Source organism: Rhineura floridana, chromosome 3 (assembly GCF_030035675.1).
Source record: "Rhineura floridana isolate rRhiFlo1 chromosome 3, rRhiFlo1.hap2, whole genome shotgun sequence".
Classification (NCBI taxonomy): domain Eukaryota; kingdom Metazoa; phylum Chordata; class Lepidosauria; order Squamata; family Rhineuridae; genus Rhineura; species Rhineura floridana.
Window position 1 is genome coordinate 200,851,755 of NC_084482.1, and position 17,911 is coordinate 200,869,665.

Sequence of the window (17,911 nt, forward strand, 5' to 3'; positions counted from 1 at the left end):
ACCTGATACTTGAGAAGGCTGTCTCTCCTCCTTCCACCCCTGCACCCATTTTGGCTTTCCCCACCTTTTCCTCACCTCTCCTTGACCTTATCTCCCTCTAGACTCCCCTCACTCATATTAACTTATTCCAATGGATGCAGGATCCTTACCCCCGGCATTGAGAATTGGGCTGAAGACACACTTGTGGTTGTATTGGTTTCAGCACGTCTCCCAATTGTGTTTTGTGAAATGGGAGACACACGACATTAGTCAAACTCCACCCGTTTTTACTCCAAAACCTGGGAAATTGGAGATCGATTACATTTTACCTTGAAGTCAGTTTTGCACAGGCTTCAAAACTGATTGGTCATCAACCCCCATTGCCATTTCAGGTGTGTCCAATGGAAACACTTTGCAGTAGGCTCAGGCCAAGACATTAATTGGCCCAATACTTTGCTGTGAACAGTCCTAAAAGGTCTGACATCAGTAGTGGGGAAAGGAGATGTGTCCAGCCGTGGGCAAATACATTTCAAACTGCAGCCAGACAAGAGCAGTCTTGCTGCTTTTGAAACAGCTAGTGTGCACATAGCCCTAGATATTGCCATGATAATAGCATTGCATATCCGTTGTCAGCACCGTCAAGTACTAAATGTTATTGCGTGTCAACAGTTAAATATTGCAAAACATCCATAGCCAGCTAATAAATAGGGAAATGACTGAGCTCTGGGGGTTAAATGGAGAATCCATTATTTATGTATTTATTATTTGATTTATATCCCGCCCTTCCTCCCAGCAGGAGCCCAGGGTGGCAAACAGAAACACTAAAAACACTTTAAAACATCATAAAAACAGATTATTTGGAGAATATATGAGTACTTAAGAGAATATTGCCTCCCAAAATCTGCAAAGGAGAATTTTGATGAGAATATTTTTGGAACAAAATCATTCCAACTCTACAGATGAGTGTGTGTAGTATGTGTTTTAAGTTGTCTCCTCATTATTTTGTTGTAGGTCAAGGTGGATCCCCAGCAGTTCCGTATTTTACTTTTCAGAGTCGATGGTAAGTCTTAGGATGGGCAGTAGGGATGGTTCCATCAGTTTTTCATGTATCCAATCTTAAATTCAGCTCTCCTCATTTCTGCAGCAATTTGTGATTTAAAAAAATCCTTATGAAAATTCTCCAGAATTTTAGTGCGAATTTATCCTAATAAACACATTTCTGTACTCTGTTTTGACTAACATTTGCAACAACATAAAAATCCCAGCAGAATGGGAGAGAGAGCCGGATGTTTCTCTTTGGCCCTCAGGAATTGAAATGAATGAAGGGAGGAGGGGAGGGAGGGGGTGTGGAGAGGGGAACGATTCACACACCCACCTAAAAGCATTGGAGCAAAGCATCTGCAAGCACTAGAGATCTGGAGTGAAGACATTTGTTCCTTCCCTTTTCATATTATCAGAGGATTGGCTTAGTACAGATATACAGGGGGAAAACTGTGATAGCTTCTGTTTGCCAGTAACGTCATGTGAACCGTGCAAATTAAAAGGGGATGTGAGTAGCACCAGACCCACAGTAAATCCCCGTGTAGATGAGCCCTATGTTTCATTTCGCATATTGTTTCAGAAACTGCAAATTTGATAATTTGGCTTGAAATACGAACTGAATTTAATTTCTCCTCCATCCCTAGTGGGCAGGGGTGATGAATCCATTAAGGTTTTTAAAAATGCCTGCCAACCCCCAATTGAATTGACTGCCACAGCCACCAGCATCAGGAGGGGTAGATTGCAGCACTCTCTGCTCTGGTGTCCTAGGACGTTGCTGTCTTCTCTGGTCTAGCAATTTCCCTCCCCGCTGAGGAGCAAAAAGCAGGAAGGAGCGCTCCAATCTATTCTCAATGAGGAAGTAATTTTTTGTGGGGAGGGGAGAGAAAATCACAAGAGCAGGCCAGCGGGGGGGGGGGGGCAATGGAGGCTGATGCCTTTTGGTACTGATGGGACAGTTAATGGTAGGCAGAGCCAGGGTTCACAGTAGAAGAGCCAACCAGTCACAGTTTTTCTCCCCATCCGCCTTCCTTGCAAATACGCAGAATAGAAGGCTGCAGGCCTGTGCCCACTTACATGGGAGTAAGCCTCACTGAACTCAGTGGGGCTTGCATATACGTAGGGCTACATAGGATTGTTCTGCATGCACACACAAAATGAATGAAAGCAGTCTTCTTTAAACAGTTGACAATTCAGTTCAATGTTGTCCCATCATGGTTCCTAAAATTGACCTCTTATATGGATTCACTGAAATACTACATTTTTAAAACGGTCTTTTCAACTTTGTGCATACACTCATTAAATAAAAGGTCAGTGCAAACAAACAGCCCTTCCAAACAGGCCAGTTTTGTTTGCAGCTACCTGGCAACAAGACAGAGGTTGACCCGCATCTCCCCTTTGACCCACACCAGCCAGGGCAGGCAGTGTGTGTGTGGAAAAACTTCCTCTTTGCTCTGCCTGCTCCCGGCTGGTGCAGCAAAGAGGCCCAGATCAGGCTGATTGCAAATAATGTGAAGGCAGCAAGGCAGGCTCTGGATCCAGATGATTCTGTTGTAGCCTAGCTCTGCCTACTCCCAAAATGCCCCATTTCAGGGGTTCCTGCTGATTATCACTGGTGGGGATACCGCTGGTGGTAAAGCCCATCTATCATTTGGGCAAGCACATTGGGGCACTCTTCACTGGCAAGGCTCCCCGTAGAACCAGGCAGGGCTGGTTAGAGTGACACCTCTGCCTATACAACACCCCCCTCCACACAGTGGATTGGGGGATTGAACTGCTCTGCCCATCAGATGTATTAATATATTCCATTTGGCTTTGGCTCCACCTACTTTTGCACTTCAGCCACACCCACTTTGGCATGTGGTCCTCAGATCAAAAAAAGAAATTTTGAAGAAACCTTTTAAGCAGTTTTTGTTTCAGTCCGAGAGATGTCCAAGAACCTCAAGTCTTCCCCTCTTGTCTTGTTGCAGGCCAAGATGGATCCATTTCCAAGGCTACAGCATGTTTTACCATGCAATCAGGATGTTTCACTGTTGGTGGTAAGTCCTAAGGAGCTGCGGTCTTGGGCTTACTCCATTTTGTGGCATTTGCCATGTCTTTGGCAGAATATTACTTGATGCTACTTGATATCCTAATAATCTTGAATTGTTTCTGTAGCTGACCAAGGCGGGCCCCACCATTAGACCTACCATTAGTAAGATGGCTTCCTCAGGCAGTAGATTTTGGCTGCCACAAAACTGAAATTCGTTTCAATGCTAGCCAGAACTAGAGACCTCCTATGTGCCTCATCTTGTCTCCTTGGTGTTTCCCCCCCACAGGGCATCTTATAATCTCCAAACAAACCTCAGATTTATTGGTAAGTATTCTGGAAATTAAAATGGCAGCTACACAACTACCTGGCCGAGTTTGGAAAGCTTTGGAGTGCTCCCTTCTCTGGAATGCTGTTGAAAGTGCTGCTGCCACCACCACTGCTACTCTCCACCAGATAGGCATGCCAGAGTTTGATGTGGATGAGGAGGTCCATCAGAGGTTACCTTGCCCAAGGCCCCTCAAACCTAGAGCCAGCCTTGGGGTGTATGCAGATCGAGGCGGGCTTCATTCTCAGTGGCCCCCACTGGGTTCCATCAGACGAAATAGTGTGATTGCAACCTAAGATATAGGTTGGAAGAGCATATAGGCCACATCCACACCATGCATTTATTCCACTTCACAGTCCTGGCTTCCTTCAAAGAATCCTGGGAGCTGTAGTTTGTGAAGGGTGCTGAGAGTTGTTAGGAAACCCCTATTCCCCTCACAGAGCTACAATTCCCAGAGTTCTCTGGGAAGAGGGATCCTGTTAAACCTCTCTGGCAATTGTAGCTCTATGAGGGGAACTGGGTTCTCCTAACAGCTCTCACCATCTTTCACAAGCTACACTTCTCAGGATTCTTTGGGCGAAGCCTGGACTGTATAAAGTGGAATAAATGAATAGCGTAAATATGGCCCATGTCTGGGAGAATCCGTGTGTGTGTTGCTGTGAACTCTTAGCGGGAAGTGTGGGATATAAATGCTATTTATAAGACTGGATTGAAATCTCCACCTTCTTCCTGTATATTCTCCCTCTGTGAAAATGTGGACTAGTTTTCTTTGGGGGCAAGGAGAGGAACCATTTCTCTGAATTTTTTGGGTTGAGGTTTACTATTTACTTTTCTGGGTCTCAAGAAGAAGTGCAGATGGCAGAAACCTGTGCGTTAATCCTCACCCCACTTCCCACCAGCCATTTTGATGAGAATATTTTTGGAACAAAATCATTCCAACTCTACAGATGAGTGTGTGTAGTATGTGTTTTAAGTTGTCTCCTCATTATTTTGTTGTAGGTCAAGGTGGATCCCCGGCAGTTCCGTATTTTACTTTTCAGAGTCGATGGTAAGTCTTAGGATGGGCAGTAGGGATGGTTCCATCAGTTTTTCATGTATCCAATCTTAAATTCAGCTCTCCTCATTTCTGCAGCAATTTGTGATTTAAAAAAATCCTTATGAAAATTCTCCAGAATTTTAGTGCGAATTTATCCTAATAAACACATTTCTGTACTCTGTTTTGACTAACATTTGCAACAACATAAAAATCCCAGCAGAATGGGAGAGAGAGCCGGATGTTTCTCTTTGGCCCTCAGGAATTGAAATGAATGAAGGGAGGAGGGGAGGGAGGGGGTGTGGAGAGGGGAACGATTCACACACCCACCTAAAAGCATTGGAGCAAAGCATCTGCAAGCACTAGAGATCCGGAGTGCAGACATTTGTTCCTTCCCTTTTCATATTATCAGAGGATTGGCTTAGTACAGATATACAGGGGGAAAACTGTGATAGCTTCTGTTTGCCAGTAACGTCATGTGAACCGTGCAAATTAAAAGGGGATGTGAGTAGCACCAGACCCACAGTAAATCCCCATGTAGATGAGCCCTATGTTTCATTTCGCATATTGTTTCAGAAACTGCAAATTTGATAATTTGGCTTGAAATACGAACTGAATTTAATTTCTCCTCCATCCCTAGTGGGCAGGGGTGATGAATCCATTAAGGTTTTTAAAAATGCCTGCCAACCCCCAATTGAATTGACTGCCACAGCCACCAGCATCAGGGAGGGGTAGATTGCAGCACTCTCTGCTCTGGTGTCCTAGGACGTTGCTGTCTTCTCTGGTCTAGCAATTTCCCTCCCCGCTGAGGAGCAAAAAGCAGGAAGGAGCGCTCCAATCTATTCTCAATGAGGAAGTAATTTTTTGTGGGGAGGGGAGAGAAAATCACAAGAGCAGGCCAGCGGGGGAGGGGGCAATGGAGGCTGATGCCTTTTGGTACTGATGGGACAGTTAATGGTAGGCAGAGCCAGGGTTCACAGTAGAAGAGCCAACCAGTCACAGTTTTTCTCCCCATCCGCCTTCCTTGCAAATACGCAGAATAGAAGGCTGCAGGCCTGTGCCCACTTACATGGGAGTAAGCCTCACTGAACTCAGTGGGGCTTGCATATACGTAGGGCTACATAGGATTGTTCTGCATGCACACACAAAATGAATGAAAGCAGTCTTCTTTAAACAGTTGACAATTCAGTTCAATGTTGTCCCATCATGGTTCCTAAAATTGACCTCTTATATGGATTCACTGAAATACTACATTTTTAAAACGGTCTTTTTAACTTTGTGCATACACTCATTAAATAAAAGGTCAGTGCAAACAAACAGCCCTTCCAAACAGGCCAGTTTTGTTTGCAGCTACCTGGCAACAAGACAGAGGTTGACCCGCATCTCCCCTTTGACCCACACCAGCCAGGGCAGGCAGTGTGTGTGTGGAAAAACTTCCTCTTTGCTCTGCCTGCTCCCGGCTGGTGCAGCAAAGAGGCCCAGATCAGGCTGATTGCAAATAATGTGAAGGCAGCAAGGCAGGCTCTGGATCCAGATGATTCTGTTGTAGCCTAGCTCTGCCTACTCCCAAAATGCCCCATTTCAGGGGTTCCTGCTGATTATCACTGGTGGGGATACCGCTGGTGGTAAAGCCCATCTATCATTTGGGCAAGCACATTGGGGCACTCTTCACTGGCAAGGCTCCCCGTAGAACCAGGCAGGGCTGGTTAGAGTGACACCTCTGCCTATACAACACCCCCCTCCACACAATGGATTGGGGGATTGAACTGCTCTGCCCATCAGATGTATTAATATATTCCATTTGGCTTTGGCTCCACCTACTTTTGCACTTCAGCCACACCCACTTTGGCATGTGGTCCTCAGATCAAAAAAAGAAATTTTGAAGAAACCTTTTAAGCAGTTTTTGTTTCAGTCCGAGAGATGTCCAAGAACCTCAAGTCTTCCCCTCTTGTCTTGTTGCAGGCCAAGATGGATCCATTTCCAAGGCTACAGCATGTTTTACCATGCAATCAGGATGTTTCACTGTTGGTGGTAAGTCCTAAGGAGCTGCGGTCTTGGGCTTACTCCATTTTGTGGCATTTGCCATGTCTTTGGCAGAATATTACTTGATGCTACTTGATATCCTGATAATCTTGAATTGTTTCTGTAGCTGACCAAGGCGGGCCCCACCATTAGACCTACCATTAGTAAGATGGCTTCCTCAGGCAGTAGATTTTGGCTGCCACAAAACTGAAATTCGTTTCAATGCTAGCCAGAACTAGAGACCTCCTATGTGCCTCATCTTGTCTCCTTGGTGTTTCCCCCCCACAGGGCATCTTATAATCTCCAAACAAACCTCAGATTTATTGGTAAGTATTCTGGAAATTAAAATGGCAGCTACACAACTACCTGGCCGAGTTTGGAAAGCTTTGGAGTGCTCCCTTCTCTGGAATGCTGTTGAAAGTGCTGCTGCCACCACCACTGCTACTCTCCACCAGATAGGCATGCCAGAGTTTGATGTGGATGAGGAGGTCCATCAGAGGTTACCTTGCCCAAGGCCCCTCAAACCTAGAGCCAGCCTTGGGGTGTATGCAGATCGAGGCGGGCTTCATTCTCAGTGGCCCCCACTGGGTTCCATCAGACGAAATAGTGTGATTGCAACCTAAGATATAGGTTGGAAGAGCATATAGGCCACATCCACACCATGCATTTATTCCACTTCACAGTCCTGGCTTCCTTCAAAGAATCCTGGGAGCTGTAGTTTGTGAAGGGTGCTGAGAGTTGTTAGGAAACCCCTATTCCCCTCACAGAGCTACAATTCCCAGAGTTCTCTGGGAAGAGGGATTCTGTTAAACCTCTCTGGCAATTGTAGCTCTATGAGGGGAACTGGGTTCTCCTAACAGCTCTCACCATCTTTCACAAGCTACACTTCTCAGGATTCTTTGGGCGAAGCCTGGACTGTATAAAGTGGAATAAATGAATAGCGTAAATATGGCCCATGTCTGGGAGAATCCGTGTGTGTGTTGCTGTGAACTCTTAGCGGGAAGTGTGGGATATAAATGCTATTTATAAGACTGGATTGAAATCTCCACCTTCTTCCTGTATATTCTCCCTCTGTGAAAATGTGGACTAGTTTTCTTTGGGGGCAAGGAGAGGAACCATTTCTCTGAATTTTTTGGGTTGAGGTTTACTATTTACTTTTCTGGGTCTCAAGAAGAAGTGCAGATGGCAGAAACCTGTGCGTTAATCCTCACCCCACTTCCCACCAGCCATTTTGATGAGAATATTTTTGGAACAAAATCATTCCAACTCTACAGATGAGTGTGTGTAGTATGTGTTTTAAGTTGTCTCCTCATTATTTTGTTGTAGGTCAAGGTGGATCCCCGGCAGTTCCGTATTTTACTTTTCAGAGTCGATGGTAAGTCTTAGGATGGGCAGTAGGGATGGTTCCATCAGTTTTTCATGTATCCAATCTTAAATTCAGCTCTCCTCATTTCTGCAGCAATTTGTGATTTAAAAAAATCCTTATGAAAATTCTCCAGAATTTTAGTGCGAATTTATCCTAATAAACACATTTCTGTACTCTGTTTTGACTAACATTTGCAACAACATAAAAATCCCAGCAGAATGGGAGAGAGAGCCGGATGTTTCTCTTTGGCCCTCAGGAATTGAAATGAATGAAGGGAGGAGGGGAGGGAGGGGGTGTGGAGAGGGGAACGATTCACACACCCACCTAAAAGCATTGGAGCAAAGCATCTGCAAGCACTAGAGATCCGGAGTGCAGACATTTGTTCCTTCCCTTTTCATATTATCAGAGGATTGGCTTAGTACAGATATACAGGGGGAAAACTGTGATAGCTTCTGTTTGCCAGTAACGTCATGTGAACCGTGCAAATTAAAAGGGGATGTGAGTAGCACCAGACCCACAGTAAATCCCCATGTAGATGAGCCCTATGTTTCATTTCGCATATTGTTTCAGAAACTGCAAATTTGATAATTTGGCTTGAAATACGAACTGAATTTAATTTCTCCTCCATCCCTAGTGGGCAGGGGTGATGAATCCATTAAGGTTTTTAAAAATGCCTGCCAACCCCCAATTGAATTGACTGCCACAGCCACCAGCATCAGGGAGGGGTAGATTGCAGCACTCTCTGCTCTGGTGTCCTAGGACGTTGCTGTCTTCTCTGGTCTAGCAATTTCCCTCCCCGCTGAGGAGCAAAAAGCAGGAAGGAGCGCTCCAATCTATTCTCAATGAGGAAGTAATTTTTTGTGGGGAGGGGAGAGAAAATCACAAGAGCAGGCCAGCGGGGGAGGGGGCAATGGAGGCTGATGCCTTTTGGTACTGATGGGACAGTTAATGGTAGGCAGAGCCAGGGTTCACAGTAGAAGAGCCAAGCAGTCACAGTTTTTCTCCCCATCCGCCTTCCTTGCAAATACGCAGAATAGAAGGCTGCAGGCCTGTGCCCACTTACATGGGAGTAAGCCTCACTGAACTCAGTGGGGCTTGCATATACGTAGGGCTACATAGGATTGTTCTGCATGCACACACAAAATGAATGAAAGCAGTCTTCTTTAAACAGTTGACAATTCAGTTCAATGTTGTCCCATCATGGTTCCTAAAATTGACCTCTTATATGGATTCACTGAAATACTACATTTTTAAAACGGTCTTTTTAACTTTGTGCATACACTCATTAAATAAAAGGTCAGTGCAAACAAACAGCCCTTCCAAACAGGCCAGTTTTGTTTGCAGCTACCTGGCAACAAGACAGAGGTTGACCCGCATCTCCCCTTTGACCCACACCAGCCAGGGCAGGCAGTGTGTGTGTGGAAAAACTTCCTCTTTGCTCTGCCTGCTCCCGGCTGGTGCAGCAAAGAGGCCCAGATCAGGCTGATTGCAAATAATGTGAAGGCAGCAAGGCTGGCTCTGGATCCAGATGATTCTGTTGTAGCCTAGCTCTGCCTACTCCCAAAATGCCCCATTTCAGGGGTTCCTGCTGATTATCACTGGTGGGGATACCGCTGGTGGTAAAGCCCATCTATCATTTGGGCAAGCACATTGGGGCACTCTTCACTGGCAAGGCTCCCCGTAGAACCAGGCAGGGCTGGTTAGAGTGACACCTCTGCCTATACAACACCCCCCTCCACACAATGGATTGGGGGATTGAACTGCTCTGCCCATCAGATGTATTAATATATTCCATTTGGCTTTGGCTCCACCTACTTTTGCACTTCAGCCACACCCACTTTGGCATGTGGTCCTCAGATCAAAAAAAGAAATTTTGAAGAAACCTTTTAAGCAGTTTTTGTTTCAGTCCGAGAGATGTCCAAGAACCTCAAGTCTTCCCCTCTTGTCTTGTTGCAGGCCAAGATGGATCCATTTCCAAGGCTACAGCATGTTTTACCATGCAATCAGGATGTTTCACTGTTGGTGGTAAGTCCTAAGGAGCTGCGGTCTTGGGCTTACTCCATTTTGTGGCATTTGCCAAGTCTTTGGCAGAATATTACTTGATGCTACTTGATATCCCGATAATCTTGAATTGTTTCTGTAGCTGACCAAGGCGGGCCCCACCATTAGACCTACCATTAGTAAGATGGCTTCCTCAGGCAGTAGATTTTGGCTGCCACAAAACTGAAATTCGTTTCAATGCTAGCCAGAACTAGAGACCTCCTATGTGCCTCATCTTGTCTCCTTGGTGTTTCCCCCCCACAGGGCATCTTATAATCTCCAAACAAACCTCAGATTTATTGGTAAGTATTCTGGAAATTAAAATGGCAGCTACACAACTACCTGGCCGAGTTTGGAAAGCTTTGGAGTGCTCCCTTCTCTGGAATGCTGTTGAAAGTGCTGCTGCCACCACCACTGCTACTCTCCACCAGATAGGCATGCCAGAGTTTGATGTGGATGAGGAGGTCCATCAGAGGTTACCTTGCCCAAGGCCCCTCAAACCTAGAGCCAGCCTTGGGGTGTATGCAGATCGAGGCGGGCTTCATTCTCAGTGGCCCCCACTGGGTTCCATCAGACGAAATAGTGTGATTGCAACCTAAGATATAGGTTGGAAGAGCATATAGGCCACATCCACACCATGCATTTATTCCACTTCACAGTCCTGGCTTCCTTCAAAGAATCCTGGGAGCTGTAGTTTGTGAAGGGTGCTGAGAGTTGTTAGGAAACCCCTATTCCCCTCACAGAGCTACAATTCCCAGAGTTCTCTGGGAAGAGGGATTCTGTTAAACCTCTCTGGCAATTGTAGCTCTATGAGGGGAACTGGGTTCTCCTAACAGCTCTCACCATCTTTCACAAGCTACACTTCTCAGGATTCTTTGGGCGAAGCCTGGACTGTATAAAGTGGAATAAATGAATAGCGTAAATATGGCCCATGTCTGGGAGAATCCGTGTGTGTGTTGCTGTGAACTCTTAGCGGGAAGTGTGGGATATAAATGCTATTTATAAGACTGGATTGAAATCTCCACCTTCTTCCTGTATATTCTCCCTCTGTGAAAATGTGGACTAGTTTTCTTTGGGGGCAAGGAGAGGAACCATTTCTCTGAATTTTTTGGGTTGAGGTTTACTATTTACTTTTCTGGGTCTCAAGAAGAAGTGCAGATGGCAGAAACCTGTGCGTTAATCCTCACCCCACTTCCCACCAGCCATTTTGATGAGAATATTTTTGGAACAAAATCATTCCAACTCTACAGATGAGTGTGTGTAGTATGTGTTTTAAGTTGTCTCCTCATTATTTTGTTGTAGGTCAAGGTGGATCCCCGGCAGTTCCGTATTTTACTTTTCAGAGTCGATGGTAAGTCTTAGGATGGGCAGTAGGGATGGTTCCATCAGTTTTTCATGTATCCAATCTTAAATTCAGCTCTCCTCATTTCTGCAGCAATTTGTGATTTAAAAAAATCCTTATGAAAATTCTCCAGAATTTTAGTGCGAATTTATCCTAATAAACACATTTCTGTACTCTGTTTTGACTAACATTTGCAACAACATAAAAATCCCAGCAGAATGGGAGAGAGAGCCGGATGTTTCTCTTTGGCCCTCAGGAATTGAAATGAATGAAGGGAGGAGGGGAGGGAGGGGGTGTGGAGAGGGGAACGATTCACACACCCACCTAAAAGCATTGGAGCAAAGCATCTGCAAGCACTAGAGATCCGGAGTGCAGACATTTGTTCCTTCCCTTTTCATATTATCAGAGGATTGGCTTAGTACAGATATACAGGGGGAAAACTGTGATAGCTTCTGTTTGCCAGTAACGTCATGTGAACCGTGCAAATTAAAAGGGGATGTGAGTAGCACCAGACCCACAGTAAATCCCCATGTAGATGAGCCCTATGTTTCATTTCGCATATTGTTTCAGAAACTGCAAATTTGATAATTTGGCTTGAAATACGAACTGAATTTAATTTCTCCTCCATCCCTAGTGGGCAGGGGTGATGAATCCATTAAGGTTTTTAAAAATGCCTGCCAACCCCCAATTGAATTGACTGCCACAGCCACCAGCATCAGGGAGGGGTAGATTGCAGCACTCTCTGCTCTGGTGTCCTAGGACGTTGCTGTCTTCTCTGGTCTAGCAATTTCCCTCCCCGCTGAGGAGCAAAAAGCAGGAAGGAGCGCTCCAATCTATTCTCAATGAGGAAGTAATTTTTTGTGGGGAGGGGAGAGAAAATCACAAGAGCAGGCCAGCGGGGGAGGGGGCAATGGAGGCTGATGCCTTTTGGTACTGATGGGACAGTTAATGGTAGGCAGAGCCAGGGTTCACAGTGGAAGAGCCAACCAGTCACAGTTTTTCTCCCCATCCGCCTTCCTTGCAAATACGCAGAATAGAAGGCTGCAGGCCTGTGCCCACTTACATGGGAGTAAGCCTCACTGAACTCAGTGGGGCTTGCATATACGTAGGGCTACATAGGATTGTTCTGCATGCACACACAAAATGAATGAAAGCAGTCTTCTTTAAACAGTTGACAATTCAGTTCAATGTTGTCCCATCATGGTTCCTAAAATTGACCTCTTATATGGATTCACTGAAATACTACATTTTTAAAACGGTCTTTTTAACTTTGTGCATACACTCATTAAATAAAAGGTCAGTGCAAACAAACAGCCCTTCCAAACAGGCCAGTTTTGTTTGCAGCTACCTGGCAACAAGACAGAGGTTGACCCGCATCTCCCCTTTGACCCACACCAGCCAGGGCAGGCAGTGTGTGTGTGGAAAAACTTCCTCTTTGCTCTGCCTGCTCCCGGCTGGTGCAGCAAAGAGGCCCAGATCAGGCTGATTGCAAATAATGTGAAGGCAGCAAGGCTGGCTCTGGATCCAGATGATTCTGTTGTAGCCTAGCTCTGCCTACTCCCAAAATGCCCCATTTCAGGGGTTCCTGCTGATTATCACTGGTGGGGATACCGCTGGTGGTAAAGCCCATCTATCATTTGGGCAAGCACATTGGGGCACTCTTCACTGGCAAGGCTCCCCGTAGAACCAGGCAGGGCTGGTTAGAGTGACACCTCTGCCTATACAACACCCCCCTCCACACAATGGATTGGGGGATTGAACTGCTCTGCCCATCAGATGTATTAATATATTCCATTTGGCTTTGGCTCCACCTACTTTTGCACTTCAGCCACACCCACTTTGGCATGTGGTCCTCAGATCAAAAAAAGAAATTTTGAAGAAACCTTTTAAGCAGTTTTTGTTTCAGTCCGAGAGATGTCCAAGAACCTCAAGTCTTCCCCTCTTGTCTTGTTGCAGGCCAAGATGGATCCATTTCCAAGGCTACAGCATGTTTTACCATGCAATCAGGATGTTTCACTGTTGGTGGTAAGTCCTAAGGAGCTGCGGTCTTGGGCTTACTCCATTTTGTGGCATTTGCCATGTCTTTGGCAGAATATTACTTGATGCTACTTGATATCCTGATAATCTTGAATTGTTTCTGTAGCTGACCAAGGCGGGCCCCACCATTAGACCTACCATTAGTAAGATGGCTTCCTCAGGCAGTAGATTTTGGCTGCCACAAAACTGAAATTCGTTTCAATGCTAGCCAGAACTAGAGACCTCCAATGTGCCTCATCTTGTCTCCTTGGTGTTTCCCCCCCACAGGGCATCTTATAATCTCCAAACAAACCTCAGATTTATTGGTAAGTATTCTGGAAATTAAAATGGCAGCTACACAACTACCTGGCCGAGTTTGGAAAGCTTTGGAGTGCTCCCTTCTCTGGAATGCTGTTGAAAGTGCTGCTGCCACCACCACTGCTACTCTCCACCAGATAGGCATGCCAGAGTTTGATGTGGATGAGGAGGTCCATCAGAGGTTACCTTGCCCAAGGCCCCTCAAACCTAGAGCCAGCCTTGGGGTGTATGCAGATCGAGGCGGGCTTCATTCTCAGTGGCCCCCACTGGGTTCCATCAGACGAAATAGTGTGATTGCAACCTAAGATATAGGTTGGAAGAGCATATAGGCCACATCCACACCATGCATTTATTCCACTTCACAGTCCTGGCTTCCTTCAAAGAATCCTGGGAGCTGTAGTTTGTGAAGGGTGCTGAGAGTTGTTAGGAAACCCCTATTCCCCTCACAGAGCTACAATTCCCAGAGTTCTCTGGGAAGAGGGATTCTGTTAAACCGCTCTGGCAATTGTAGCTCTATGAGGGGAACTGGGTTCTCCTAACAGCTCTCACCATCTTTCACAAGCTACACTTCTCAGGATTCTTTGGGCGAAGCCTGGACTGTATAAAGTGGAATAAATGAATAGCGTAAATATGGCCCATGTCTGGGAGAATCCGTGTGTGTGTTGCTGTGAACTCTTAGCGGGAAGTGTGGGATATAAATGCTATTTATAAGACTGGATTGAAATCTCCACCTTCTTCCTGTATATTCTCCCTCTGTGAAAATGTGGACTAGTTTTCTTTGGGGGCAAGGAGAGGAACCATTTCTCTGAATTTTTTGGGTTGAGGTTTACTATTTACTTTTCTGGGTCTCAAGAAGAAGTGCAGATGGCAGAAACCTGTGCGTTAATCCTCACCCCACTTCCCACCAGCCATACTTCCCAAGATGCTTTGGGGGCAACATGGTGTGGCATGATTTGGCGTTGCTGCCAAGGGTATTCCAGGAAGTGGGAGTAGTGGGAAGTTATGGAGAAGGACTGCCTTGTGCCACTGTGAGCGGCATGGGAATTTTGGCTGTGAGTGGCACAGGGAAAAACCCTGGTCAAGGTGTAAGGATCCATACACTAAGCCTCTGCCCCCTCCCCAGAATTATGGAGAAATCCACCCTGAATTTTGTGATGGGTTTGTTTTGCTCCCACCCACCCAAAGAACTTCTGAAAAATAATTTTTTGAAATTTTTGGCACAGCCCTAGCTTTCTATTAACTTAAGCCTGCGATTCTATGCATATTTACTCAGATGTAAATCACACTGAACTCAATAGGGTTACTCCCACCCACGTATCCCACAGCAGACCCCAGATAAGGCTAACATAAAACTTAAAGTTATAACCAGTTAGAAGAAGTGGTCTTATATATCTTTTGGTATAAGCTCTCTTACTTACCCTATATGACTCTCTCGGATTGTACTTTTAGGAAGTTCTGCTCCTGTCCAGGCCGAGATCCGGTTAGAGATAAACTGAGCCCCTTCGGGAGAGCTTTTGGAAACCTTGGACCAGAGCAATGCCAATGAAGAATCAACTTTATGCTGAAATCAATGCTTTGCTTCTATTACTTGTTCAATCCACAATGTCTGAGGCTAAGCAAAGAGGAAAGCTGCAAGCACTTCTATGCAAAGTCTTTACCATTCTCCTTCCAAAACTCAGGGAACTCCAGGAGCAATAGAATCATGTAACGTTGCCTTATCGTTATTTTGATGGTTATTTCAGTCCATTCCAATTCAGTGGGATTTCCTCGAGTCCTGTATAAAAGGGCTTTTAGGGGGGGAAATAGAAATGAGACACATTATTTATCCCAATCCGGGTGCAGGTCTGGTTTGGGGACTACCTTAGTGGATGACTTGTGGAGGTGCATCCTTTTTGGACTTAGTGGATTCCATACCATTGGCCAAAGCGTCCTTCTTGGGCATCTGTCTGGAAGAGGAAATGGGAGGAAATAGGAAGCTACCTTATACCGAGTCATACCATTGGTCAATGTTGTCTACGGTACACTGACTGGCAGCGGCTCTCTGGGGTTTCATACAGGGAGTCATTCTCAACCTTACCTGGCGATGCCAGGACCAAACCTGGGACCTTCTGCATGCAAAGCAGCTGCTGTACCACTGAGCCGTGGTGGTTCCATCTGACAGATCCCAGAAGATGAGGCCCCGTGGCCAATGCCCTCGAGGTTCATTTGGGTTCCATACTGACCCCTGTACTATTTAACATCAACATGGAACCACTTGGAGAGGTCTTTTGGGGATTTGATCCCATGAACATGTTGACGACACACAGCTCTCCTTTTGCTTTCCATTCTATGCAAAGAAAGCTGTAAAGGTTCAGATTCTATGTTTGAGCACAGTGGTGGGATTGTGCGTTGGCTAACAAACAGACTTAATTCATACAAGACATACAAGACAGTTGGTCCGTAGGAAAGCTGATCCAGAATTAAGCATACAACCTACAGTGGATTGGATTGCACTCTCTTTGAAGTTTGGGGGGGGTTACAATTGGATCTGTCTTTCTGTTTGAAAATAATGAGTCAGAAAAATAAACTCTGGATGGGTTATGTGTGTATGTGCCCACTCCTCCCCCAACTCATATTTAGCAATAGACCAAAGCAAGCTCACATGTGGTCTTTCCACTAGGTGGAGACAGTATTCTGTATATTCATGTGATGCAAATGGAGTGTGTTGTTGCCCAATTGTATGTCATGATCGCTGCTTTTTACAACCAAATCCCAATGTTAATACACAGCCTGAACAACTACAATGTAACATACTGAATTTGCGCTATTGTAGTTTCTATGAGTAAGTAAAATGATGTATGTTAATATTTATATCTTATATTTTCTACTTGCAAACGCTGGATTTTGCAACCCAGCCCCCCCCTTTATTGGGCTCTAAGAAAATTCTTGCTCTTAAAAGAGGAATTATTTTTCAAAAACCTTTATTGCTGGAACTTCTGCTGACCTCAGTGACCCAGAGATGGTGGTGGGTCTGTAGCAGTTCTTGGTCACTTAGATTCTGTTTTTCTGTTGTGGTTTCTTTTTATATCTTTAAGCTCAGATGTGAATTTTCAGTGGACCTTAGTGTGTGTGCGGATAGATGCAATGTGGTTATAAATTTCTACATGCCAAGGTTGCTCCTTAGGATATATACCACTGGAATGTTACAAACACTTTATGTTGTCCTTCTCATCAAATAACCTGTTTCAACGTTTACCTTCTTGGAGGGGGGTTTACATCTGTGCCCTTTCATGGAAGGAGCATTAATACTGTGACAGAACACTTACGGGGCAACATTGCAAAATATAATCTTTTTGTCACATGCTTTTTCTTTACAAAAATAAAATGGTTCTCTCTTGCCAACCTTTGTTGTCCTGCACTTTTTTTCCTGCCAAGTTCTGTATTTCTCTCTTGGGCATTACTTGGTCTCTCTCTCAATTGACCTTAAGGCCACACAGTCCCTTCTCTCAGTCAAAGAGGGCCCAAACAGGTTCTCTGAATGACATGGGATTGGAACAGCAAGGACTCCCTGTGTTATCATCTCTTCTTTAGCCCACCATTAGCAAAGCTGATAGGATCTGTCGCAGAGCTTGGAAAAGTTACTTTTTTGAACTACAACTCCCATCAGCCCCAGCCAACATAGCCACTGGATTGGGCTGATGGGAGTTGTAGTTCAAAAAAGTAACTTTTCCAAGCTCTGCTCTGTGCAACACCAAATAACTTCTAAAATAAAGAGACAAATGAAAGACAAGCAGGCCTAGAAAAACACACCTGGATTCCCTACCCTTTACAATCCTGGTTTCTCTCCCCCCGCTTGCCCTCCCTAAGGATCCTGGGAGATGTAGTCAGCATAGTCAGACTAGCGCTAGAGGAGTCTCTGTTGCAATAGAAACAACTCAGATGTGTGGAAATTCGCCTATTTATTTATGTAGCAGCATCAGTGCATGATGCTCTGTCAGAATGGTGGGACATCTGTTTTGGCCCGAGGGCCACATTGCCTTCTGGGCAACCCTCGGGGGGCCATATGCTATGGTGAAGGGGCCAGAGGCAAATGTGGGCAGTGCAATGAATGTAAACGTTATTTGTGCAGCAGTTTCTACACGCACCCCTCTCTAACCTCCATCCAGGCAAGCAAGAGGCATTATCAGAGTTCAAGATCACATCCCAGCCAGACAAAAACACTGGAGGTGGGCCGATGAGGGGTGTGGCTGGGGAGGGGGTTTCATCTGGTGAAAGTCCAGAGGGCCAGACAGAGAGGCCTGGAGAGCCACATTTGCTCCCCAGCCTGAGGTTCTCCACCCTTACCTTACAGAGTACAAAAGAGAGCAGGTCCCCGCCCAGAGGAGCTTACAACCCACAATGCAATGCTGGGTAAACAGCGA

At 45.5% G+C, this 17,911-nt stretch overlaps 1 protein-coding gene across 7 annotated transcripts in view; it reads left to right on the forward strand.

Moving 5' to 3' along the window:
* The window catches only part of LOC133381127 (uncharacterized), a 31,661-nt gene extending 14,769 nt beyond the window's left edge, over positions 1-16,892 (forward strand). For 5 of the 7 annotated variants that reach the window (XM_061619722.1, XM_061619718.1, XM_061619721.1 and 2 more), the window contains 13 exons: positions 991-1,039; positions 2,988-3,056; positions 3,336-3,373; positions 4,374-4,422; positions 6,370-6,438; positions 6,718-6,755; positions 7,756-7,804; positions 9,752-9,820; positions 10,100-10,137; positions 11,138-11,186; positions 13,134-13,202; positions 13,482-13,519; positions 14,961-16,892. In XM_061619722.1, the coding sequence (XP_061475706.1) occupies positions 991-1,039; positions 2,988-3,056; positions 3,336-3,373; positions 4,374-4,422; positions 6,370-6,438; positions 6,718-6,755; positions 7,756-7,804; positions 9,752-9,820; positions 10,100-10,137; positions 11,138-11,186; positions 13,134-13,202; positions 13,482-13,519; positions 14,961-15,007 (671 nt within the window). In that variant the 3' untranslated portion in view covers positions 15,008-16,892. The remainder of the gene's footprint in view (positions 1-990; positions 1,040-2,987; positions 3,057-3,335; positions 3,374-4,373; positions 4,423-6,369; positions 6,439-6,717; positions 6,756-7,755; positions 7,805-9,751; positions 9,821-10,099; positions 10,138-11,137; positions 11,187-13,133; positions 13,203-13,481; positions 13,520-14,960) is intronic. The other 2 variants (XM_061619724.1, XM_061619720.1) reach the window with 1 other exon arrangement.
* The last annotated feature ends 1,019 nt before the right edge of the window (positions 16,893-17,911 follow it).